The sequence below is a fragment of the Acanthisitta chloris genome, unplaced genomic scaffold (assembly GCF_000695815.1).
Source record: "Acanthisitta chloris isolate BGI_N310 unplaced genomic scaffold, ASM69581v1 scaffold21056, whole genome shotgun sequence".
Lineage (NCBI taxonomy): Eukaryota > Metazoa > Chordata > Aves > Passeriformes > Acanthisittidae > Acanthisitta > Acanthisitta chloris.
The window spans coordinates 8,269-17,795 of NW_008679989.1; the positions used below are offsets into that span (position 1 = coordinate 8,269).

The 9,527-nt window shown below is 56.3% G+C and overlaps 1 protein-coding gene across 1 annotated transcript in view; it reads left to right on the plus strand.

Annotated features, from left to right (window-relative positions):
* NBEAL2 (neurobeachin-like 2) overlaps positions 1-9,527 on the plus strand; it is a gene marked incomplete at its 5' end in the record, with an annotated part of 18,104 nt that overhangs the window by 7,887 nt on the left and 690 nt on the right. The window contains 28 exons of the mRNA XM_009077557.1: positions 3-261; positions 334-512; positions 587-746; positions 2,323-2,460; positions 2,531-2,836; positions 2,918-3,067; positions 3,751-3,908; positions 3,989-4,113; positions 4,306-4,426; positions 4,501-4,658; positions 4,844-4,977; positions 5,070-5,177; positions 5,944-6,039; positions 6,120-6,244; positions 6,329-6,469; positions 6,551-6,681; positions 6,761-6,870; positions 6,957-7,074; positions 7,144-7,241; positions 7,321-7,437; positions 7,526-7,615; positions 7,728-7,837; positions 7,922-8,094; positions 8,361-8,455; positions 8,533-8,649; positions 8,725-8,886; positions 8,960-9,108; positions 9,183-9,318. Coding sequence (XP_009075805.1) covers positions 3-261; positions 334-512; positions 587-746; positions 2,323-2,460; positions 2,531-2,836; positions 2,918-3,067; positions 3,751-3,908; positions 3,989-4,113; positions 4,306-4,426; positions 4,501-4,658; positions 4,844-4,977; positions 5,070-5,177; positions 5,944-6,039; positions 6,120-6,244; positions 6,329-6,469; positions 6,551-6,681; positions 6,761-6,870; positions 6,957-7,074; positions 7,144-7,241; positions 7,321-7,437; positions 7,526-7,615; positions 7,728-7,837; positions 7,922-8,094; positions 8,361-8,455; positions 8,533-8,649; positions 8,725-8,886; positions 8,960-9,108; positions 9,183-9,318 — 3,964 coding nt within the window. The remainder of the gene's footprint in view (positions 1-2; positions 262-333; positions 513-586; positions 747-2,322; positions 2,461-2,530; positions 2,837-2,917; positions 3,068-3,750; positions 3,909-3,988; positions 4,114-4,305; positions 4,427-4,500; positions 4,659-4,843; positions 4,978-5,069; positions 5,178-5,943; positions 6,040-6,119; positions 6,245-6,328; positions 6,470-6,550; positions 6,682-6,760; positions 6,871-6,956; positions 7,075-7,143; positions 7,242-7,320; positions 7,438-7,525; positions 7,616-7,727; positions 7,838-7,921; positions 8,095-8,360; positions 8,456-8,532; positions 8,650-8,724; positions 8,887-8,959; positions 9,109-9,182; positions 9,319-9,527) is intronic.

Consider the following 9,527-nt stretch of genomic DNA (forward strand, 5'->3'; position numbering starts at 1 on the left):
GTCTACCACCCACTCTCACCCTTCTCCACCTCACCCTTTGACTTGGGGCTTGACCTGGCCAGCACCAGCTCCATGGCCACAGCTGAGAGCGGCACCCAAACCCCAACCAGCGGCCCTGGCACCCCCTCACCTCTGGAGAGCTTCAAGCCCTTCCCAGGAATGCGAGCACGCAAGAGCTCCAGTCTCTCCAATGTCCTGGATGAGAGCAGCTACCAGGACGTGCTGCCCAGTGACAACATCTCCAACACCAGCAATCCCCAGGTGAGCCCCGAGCCATCGTGTCCACCATGTGGGATATGCTGGGCACCTCTCACCCTTCTCCTGCTTTGGCAGCAAACACCTGAGGAGGAGCTGTGCAACCTCTTGACCAACATCATCTTCTCCGTGACGTGGCGCGGGGTGGAGGGCTGGGACGACACGGCATGGAGGGAGCGTGGGCAGGTCTTCTCCGTCCTCACCAAGCTGGGGACAGCGTGTGAGCTGGTGCGGCCTCCTGATGAGATCAAGCGCAGGTGAGTACTGCACAGGTCTGGGTGGGTGTATCCCAAGGAAAGACCATCCTGTGGAGCCACCTGCTCTCCCCCAGCCTGCTGGAGATGATGTTGGAGTCGGCGTTGACAGACCTGAAGGAGTCAGGACCATCTGCCCTGCCTGGGCTCACCCACAATGCCCTCAAGCTGCTGCGGCTGCTCCAGGACTTCCTGTTCTCCGAGGGACACAACAACCAGGCCCTGTGGAGTGAGAAGGTGGATGGGCACAGGGGGGTCCTGAAATAGTTTGCCCAGGGAGGTGGTGGAGTCAACATCCCTGGAAGTGTTCAAGAGGCATCTGGACCTGGCACTGGAATATATGGTTTAGGGTTTAGGGGTCACAGCAGAGTGACTTGATGATCTTAGAGGTTTCTTCCAACTTGATGATTCTATGATGCTATCCCAAACCTGATTCCTGACCCTAAACCCAGCCCTACCTAGGGAGTTTGAGCCTAAGTTTAGGAAATACCTCGGCCTTAATCCTAAACTGTGAATCAGACCCTAATCCTAACTTTAGGAAATAATCTCAGCCTTAATCCTAACCCATAACCAGTAAATCAAAACCTAATCCTAAACCTTAGCCCTAGCCTTACTTCCTTGCCATAAACCCCAGCTCTAACCCTTACCCTACACCCTTGCTGTGCAGCCCAGTCCTACACCCCAAGCCCTAAACCTGGTTCTAAACCATAACCCCAATCCTACAGCCTTACCATGAACCAAATCCGCACTCTAATACTATATGATGAGATCTAACGCTATCCCTAGCTCATAACCAGAAAGCAAACCCTAACCTTGAGCCTAAACTCCAAACCTAAACTTTAGCCTTAACCCTTTCTGTAAACCCAAACCATAACCCTACACCCTGAAGCCATCATCCTGACTCATAACCACACCTCCTAAATCCAAATCCTAAAATCTAACCCTACATCCTTATCCTAAACCTCAATCCGAACCCCAATCCTAAAGTTTAAGACTTAATCCAAACCCCTCATCCTTAACCATATACCTTTGCCATAAATCCAGGATGGTAGTCCTATCCCTAAAGTTTAACCCTGACTCATAACCTGTGATCTAACTGTGCCTCCTAAACCCTAGTCCTAATCCTTAACCCCACATCCTTGCCTGAAACCTCAACCCTAACCCAAATCCTAACTCTATAAACCTTAATCCTAACCCCTAATACTAAATTTTAACCTTAAATCCTTACCCTAAATCCAACCTAGCCTTATACTCTAAATCCTAACCTTAGCTCTAAATATAACTGTACCTCCTAAATCCTAATCCTAAACTTTAACTCTGCATCCTTGTCATAAACTCCAACCTTTACTCCTAGTCTTAACCCTGGCCCTGCACCCTGACTGTTAAACCTAAGGCCTAATCTTAACTCTTAAATCTAATCTTAGGTCCTTGCTGTAAACCAAAACCTTAAACCCTGGTCTTAACTCATAACTGTAATCTAACTGTACCTCCTAAAGACTAATCCTGAACATTATTCCTTCATCCTTATTGTAAAGCTCAAGCCTAACCCAAGTCCTGTACCTCAGACCCTCGCCCAGTCCTAATCCTTACCCCGACCCTACACCCTTCCCATAAACCCTGAGCCCCAACCTCATGCCAAACCCAAATTCTTTCATCATGAGGAGTATGAGTTGAGTCTGCCCTATCCCAAACCATAATCCTAACCCCTACCACTATTCAAACCTAAAGCTGAGGGTGGTGGGGACAGATCAGGTGGCTAGAGATGGTGGTGGGGATGCATGACCAGGTATGGGGGCTCACTGTTCTCCCCCAGATCTACGAGGGGATCAGCAGTCTGCTGGACAAGCTGGGTGTCTGGTACCACCTGGCCAATGGCACCTCTGACCTCAAGGAGATGGCTCAGACAGGTCTCCGCATCCTTGTGGGCTACATCATGCTGCAGGACCCTCAGGTGGGTCACCCCTTCCTGGGGCCCTCAGGGCAGGGCTGGTGGCTCCATCTGATGTCCCATGTCCCCCCAGCTGCACTCTTTGGCCTATGTGAAGCTGCACAGCCTCCTGCAGACAGCCTCAGCCCCCAGAAAGGATGAGGCCTGCTACCTGCTGGGCAAGCTGGAGACCCCTCTGAGGCGCTCACTGGACGCCAAGTCGGAGACCTTCTCTTGGTTGGTGCCCATCATCCGTACGCTCATGGATCAATGCTATGAGACCCTGCAGCTGCAGCTCTTCCTGCCCTCACTACCCCCCACCAATGGCAGCCCCACCTTCTACGAGGACTTCCAGCTCTTCTGCACCACCCCAGAGTGGAGGAGCTTCATTGAGAAGCATGTGGGTGCCATGGGGTGTTGGGGGAGTAGCTGGATAATGGGTGTGAGGTCCTGCAAACATCTCTCATCCTGATGTTCTCAGGTGCAGCCCACCATGGCCCAGTTTGAGATGGACACCTTTGCCAAAAGCCATGACCACATGTCCAATTTCTGGAATGCCTGTTACGATGCCATGATGAGCAGTGCCCAACGTCGGGAGCAGGAGAAGGCAACCAGCCGCAAGATGTTCCAGGTACTGCCTGCTCCTCACCCCTAGGATGTCACCCGGAGGAGGTGCTCCTTATGCTGGGGACTTGCTCCTCACCCCAAGGATGTGCTCCTCACCCTAGGGACCTTAATCCTGGGGGATGTACTCTTCATCCTAGGGTTATCATCCTGGGGAGATCTTCCTCACTCTGAGGACATTGTCCTCAGGATGTGCTTCTCATCCTGGGGATATTGTTCTGAGGACGTAAAATCATCACAGAATCATAGACATGCTCCTCATCCCATGAACATCATTCCAGGGGTGTTCTCATCATCCCAGAGATGTCATTCTAGGGATGTGCTCCTCACCCTGGTTACGTGCTCCTCATCCCAGGGACATATCCTGGGGACATGCTCCTCACCTTGGGGTCATTAATCCTGGGGATGTGTACTTCATCTCATGTCATCCTTAGGATATTGCCTTCAGGAAGTGCTTTTCACCTTGAGACATTGTTCTGAGCATATGCTCCTCATCTCAGGAATGTTATCCCTGGGATGTTCTCATCGTCCTGGGCACATCACCCCAGGGATGTGCTCCTCACCCCAAGTGCATCACCCTGCGGACATCCTCCTTGCCCTCGGGATGTCACCCATGAAGATGCCCTTTGCCTCAGGGATGTCCCCAAGCCCCAGCCCTGCCATCTTCTCATTCTCCCACTCCCTTGGCAGGACCTGGTGCTAGAGCCAGTGGCCAAGCGCTCCAAGGCGGAAAACTCCCGACATTCCAACATGCTCAAGCAGGCCAACAACCACCACAACACTGTGCTGAAGCAGTGGAGGTCCCTGTGCCGCCTCCTCACCTCACCTCGCTCCGCCTGGGCTGACAGGTGAGCCCTCACCTTAGTCCCCAGGGAGGGGTGGCACAGCTGGGGGTCCCCAGGGTGTCTCACCCCCACCTGTCCCTCAGGAACCCACCAGAGGTTCACTGGAAGCTGTCGAGTGCTGAGACCTACTCTCGGATGAGGCTGAAGTTGGTGCCCAACTTGAATTTTGACCAACACCTGGAGGCCAGTGCCCTACGGGACAACTTGGGTGAGGCTGGTGGGAGTGGGACACCCAGGGGACCCCCCATGCCACAGGCAAGGGGGTGTCACCAGTTGGATGCACATGGTGGGGTTGAGCTGGGAGCTCTCATGGACAGTGTTGGATTTGGGGGCCCTTTGCAGGACTTGTCTCCCAGCTCTGGGGGGCCAGAGGGACCTGCTGACCCCTTCCTCATTTCAGGAGCTGACCACCTCCAAAACCCCACCGAGTCCCTCCCGCTTGCCATGGCCAAGGAGGCCAAGGTGAGCGAGCTGGAGGATGACCAGTTGGCTGAGGAGGACCTCCCTGTCCTGGACAACCAGTGAGTGTCCCCATCCCCTGCCATATCTCAGGCTGGAGATGTCACCCCTCACCACACTCCACTGTGTCACCCAGGGCTGAGCCCAAGGAGCAGAACCAACGAGAGAAGCTGGTGGTCTCAGAGGACTGTGAGCTCATCACGACAGTGGCTGTAATCCCCGGTCGCCTGGAGGTGACAACGCAGCATGTCTATTTCTACGATGGCAGCAGCGAGAAGGAGGAGACAGAGGGAGGTAACTCCATGTCCTGCTTGCAGTGGGTGGAGGAACCTCCCACCCGTCCATCTGCCCCAGAACCCGTTTACACTGGGTGCTGGTTGGTTTGGGATGGGCTTCTCCCAGCCGCACCTCTGCCTTGGGAATGGGGTTCTTGGTGGATGGCAATGCCTGAGGGGCTCTGTGCCCCCTCATCTCGGCAGGGATTGGCTATGACTTCAAACGTCCCTTGTCCCACCTGCGTGAGGTCCACCTGCGCCGCTACAACCTGCGCCGGTCTGCACTCGAGCTCTTCTTCATCGACCAGGCCAACTACTTCCTCAACTTCAAGAAGAAGGTGGTGACACCCTTATCCCCTCACAAACATCTCCCAGAGCCATGGCACTGCCCAAGCTCCAGTCACTCCATGTCCTGTTCCTGTCCCCATAGGTGAGGAACAAGGTCTACTCCTGCATCCTTGGCCTGCGTCCCCCCAGCCAGATCTACTTTGGCAGCCGATCACCCCAGGAGCTGCTGAAGGCCTCAGGGCTTACACAGGTATTGGCTCTGCCATCCCTATCCCCATTCCATATGTCCCCTTCCTGGATGGAAAAGGGGAGGGTCACAGAGTAGGGTGGAGATGCCCATGGGACCTGGGATGGCCATGTGTTGGAGATGGCTATGGGACCAGGAGTAACCATGGGATGGGGATGGCCTGGGACCAGGGATAGCCATAGGATGGGGTTGACCATGAGTCCCAAGATGATGGGCATTAGACCAGGGATGACTGTGGGATGAATAATGATCTTGGACCAGGGATGGCCATGGGGTGGGTACAGCCATGGGACTGGGGACAGCTATGGGACATGGGATGGCCTGAGACCAGGGATGGCCGTGGCACATGGGATGGCCATGGGACTGGGGACTACTGTGGGACCAGGGACAGCTGTGGGATCAGAGAAAGTCTGGGACCAGTGATGGCCATGGGACCATGGGATGGGGATGGCCATGAGGCAGAGGTGACCATGAGACTGGGAACAGCCAAGGTGCAAGGGATGGCCTTGGGACCAGAGACAGCTGTGGTACCAGGGATAGCCATTGCCATGGGTCTGGGGACATCTGTGACACGGGGGATGGCCATGGCACATGGGATGGCCATGCGGTAGAGACAGCCGTGGGGTAGAGATGGCCATGGGACTGGGGACAGCTGTGGGATCAGACATGGTCTGGGACCAGTGATGGCCATGGGATGGGCACTGCCATTTGGTGGGGTGTCTGCCCCATCTCCTAGCCTTTCCCAACCCATCTCATCCCTCCCCTCTAGAAATGGGTCCTGCGGGAAATCTCCAACTTCGAGTACCTCATGCAGCTGAACACAATTGCAGGACGCACCTACAACGACCTCTCCCAGTACCCCGTGGTGAGCCCTGTGTCCTCCCCACCATCCCCCCAGTGATCCTGTGCCCCACCCCAGCCTTACCCACCTCCCACCCCACCCAGTTCCCCTGGATCCTGCGGGATTACGTCTCAGAGACCCTCGACCTCACCAACCCTTCCGTGTTTCGGGACCTGTCCAAGCCCATTGGGGTGGTCAATGAGCGCCACGCCCGGGATGTGAAGGAGAAGTGAGTACCCCAAAAAATGAGGGATGGGGGATGCAGGGAGTATCTGGCTGGCTACTGGTGGACCTCATCCCACCTCACCTCCAGGTATGAGAGCTTTGAGGACCCCACAGGCACCGTGGACAAGTTCCACTATGGCACACACTACTCCAATGCTGCGGGTGTCATGCACTACCTGATCCGCACTGAGCCCTTCACCACCCTCCACATCCAGCTGCAGAGTGGCAGGTGGGCACTCAGTGGGTGAACCCCAAGGAGGGGGCATCAGGGGGTACAAACAGCCTCCAACTAGATGTCCTGTGCCACTAGGTTTGACTGCTCTGACCGGCAGTTCCACTCAGTGCCAGCAGCGTGGCAAGCACGTATGGAGAACCCTGTGGATGTTAAGGAGCTCATCCCTGAGTTCTTCTACTTCCCTGAGTTCCTGGAGAACCAGAATGGTGAGGGACACCCACCATCCCTACCCACTGAAGCACAGTGGGTTCTGTGTCCCTCACCCCCTCCCTGCCTTGCCCACAGGCTTTGACCTGGGCTGCCTTCAGCTCTCCAACGAGAAAGTGGGTGACGTGGTGCTGCCACGGTGGGCACGCTCCCGTGAGGACTTCATCTACCAGCATCGCAAAGCCCTGGTGAGATGGTGGAGCTCCACCCCGGGGGTCATTAAGAGGGGTTGAGGGGCATTCCCAACCCACCCTGATGTCCCCTCCTTGGGTAGGAGTCAGAGTATGTCTCGGCTCATCTGCATGAGTGGATAGACCTCATTTTTGGGTACAAACAACGAGGCCCGGCTGCCGTGGAGGCCCTCAACGTCTTCTACTACTGCACCTATGAGGGTGAGCCATGGGGCATGGAGGTGTGGGGCACCTTCCAGGTGGCCCCCCCGTGACCATCCCCATCCCCAGGGGCCGTGGACCTGGATGCCATCGCAGATGAGACGCAACGGAAGGCTCTTGAGGGCATCATCAGCAACTTTGGGCAGACGCCCTGCCAGCTGCTCAAGGTAGCCCTGACCTCTGCCCCCAAAAAATAGCCCTTTTGGGGGTCACCCCCTGCTGATGGGGGTTCCTTCCACCCCCCAGGAGCCCCATCCTGCCCGGCTGTCAGCAGAGAGTGCTGCCCAGAGGCTTGCTCGCCTCGACACCCACTCCCCCAACATCTTTGAGAACCTGGACCAGCTCAAGTCCTTCTTCGTGGAGGTGAGGACAGCCCTGGGAGGTCCCTGGACAGAATTGGGAAGGGTGGAGTTGGCCAAGAGGGAGACCACCAGTTGCCATCTCCTCACAGGGAATCAGTGATGGGGTGGCCCTGGTGCAAGCTGTGGTCCCCAAGAACCAGGCGCACTCCTTCATCACTCAGGGATCTCCTGATGTTCTGGTGAGTGCAGGGAAACTGAGGCACGGGGGGTGTGCTGAGAGCCTTGGAGGTCCAGCACCAAACCAGGGAAGGCTCTAGTGGTGGGAGTGGTGTCACCTCCACCTCTACACAGGTCACCGTGAGTGCCAATGGCTTGTTGGGGACCCATAACTGGTTGCCTTATGACAAGAATATTTCCAACTACTTCAGCTTCACCAAAGACCCCACAGTCTCCAACACCAAGTGAGTCACTCAGGCATGTGGTGCCCAGAGTTGGTCCCTAGAGGTGCCACCAGTCCACCACCATCTTCTGTTCCTCCCCACCAGGACCCAGCGCTTCCTGCAGGGCCCCTTTGCCCCCGGTGTGGACCTCTGCTCCCGCACGCTGGCTGTGTCCCCTGATGGGAAGCTGCTCTTCAGTGGGGGACATTGGGACAACAGCCTCCGTGTCACCTCCCTGACCAAAGGGAAGGTCGTTGGGCACATCACTCGGCACATAGGTATGTTCTCCAGGTGATGATGATGATGGTGGTTCTGATGATGCCCTCATGGGGTTGTAGAGCCATGGGGGGAAGCAGAGGACATATAAGGGACATATCCCATTGTCTCTATCTTCTGGGGACAGTCCAGGTTCTGTCTCAGAGCTGCAGTAGGGTTAGAGCATCTCCACACCTCAAAACATGTCTCAGTGCCACCCCACAAAGCCAGAGTGCCCAGCATGGTAGAATGGGACCAGCACCTCATGGTGTCCCTCCATGTGTCACAGATGTTGTCACCTGCCTGGCACTTGACCTTTGTGGCATCTACCTCATTTCTGGATCCCGGGACACCACCTGCATGGTGTGGCAGGTCCTACAGCAGGTAAGGGGTTGACTGGGGGGAAGTTCATCTAGGGTGCTGCCACCAGGTTACTGATGTCCCCATGTCCCCAACACCAGGGTGGTTTCTCCAGCGGTTTGGCTCCCAAACCTGTCCAGGTCCTGTACGGCCATGATGCTGAGGTGACATGTGTGGCCATCAGCACCGAGCTGGACATGGCAGTGTCAGGCTCCAAGGTGAGCTGAGGCCACAGGGTGGGTGGTGGGCTGGGCAGTGCCACCATCATCACCTGTGTCCCCTTTTTCATGTAGGATGGCTCCATCATCATCCACACCATCCGCCGAGGGCTCTTTATCCGGTCCCTGCAGCCACCTGGCGAGAGCTCACCGCACACTGTCCTGTCCCACCTGGCTGTGGGACCAGAGGGGCAGGTGGTGGCCCAAACCACTGTGGATCAACAATCCTGCTTGAAGGTATGTCCAGGTGTCCCCATGTCCTCCTCCTGGTCGCACCAGCATGTGCTCCCCCCTGGTTGCTCTCTTTCAGGACAGGTTTGCTCTGCACCTCTACTCAGTGAATGGGAAGCACTTGTCCTCCGTCCCTCTGGACCAGGAGGTGACAGCCATGTGCTTGACTGAGGACTTTGTGGTGTTGGGGACCACACAGTGTGGGCTGGAGATCCGGGACCTCCAGAGGTGAGGGTTGTCATCTACTTTGTCCACCCCCTTGGATTGTCCAAGGGGTCCCATCCCACCATTCGTGTCTACAGCCTCAGGGCGGCCGTGCCCCCCGTGCCCATGCGGGTGCCCGTGCACAGTGTGTCCATCACCAAGGAGAAGAGTCACATCCTGGTGGGGCTGGAGGATGGAAAACTCATCGTGGTGGGCGCTGGGCAGCCTGCTGAGGTGAGTGAAACCCCCACCTAGGTGGGGTGGATGGAGAGGGGGGAGTGGCTTGGTGTCTGCTGAGTGCTCCTGGGCTGTGTTCCCTTCAGAGCTGAGGGGGACAGGGTGAGGAAGGCGATGTGGGATAGGGATGGAGATGGAGATGGAGAAAGGGATGAAGGTGTACATGGAGGTGGGCATGGGGATATGGATGGAGGGGGAGGGGGAGG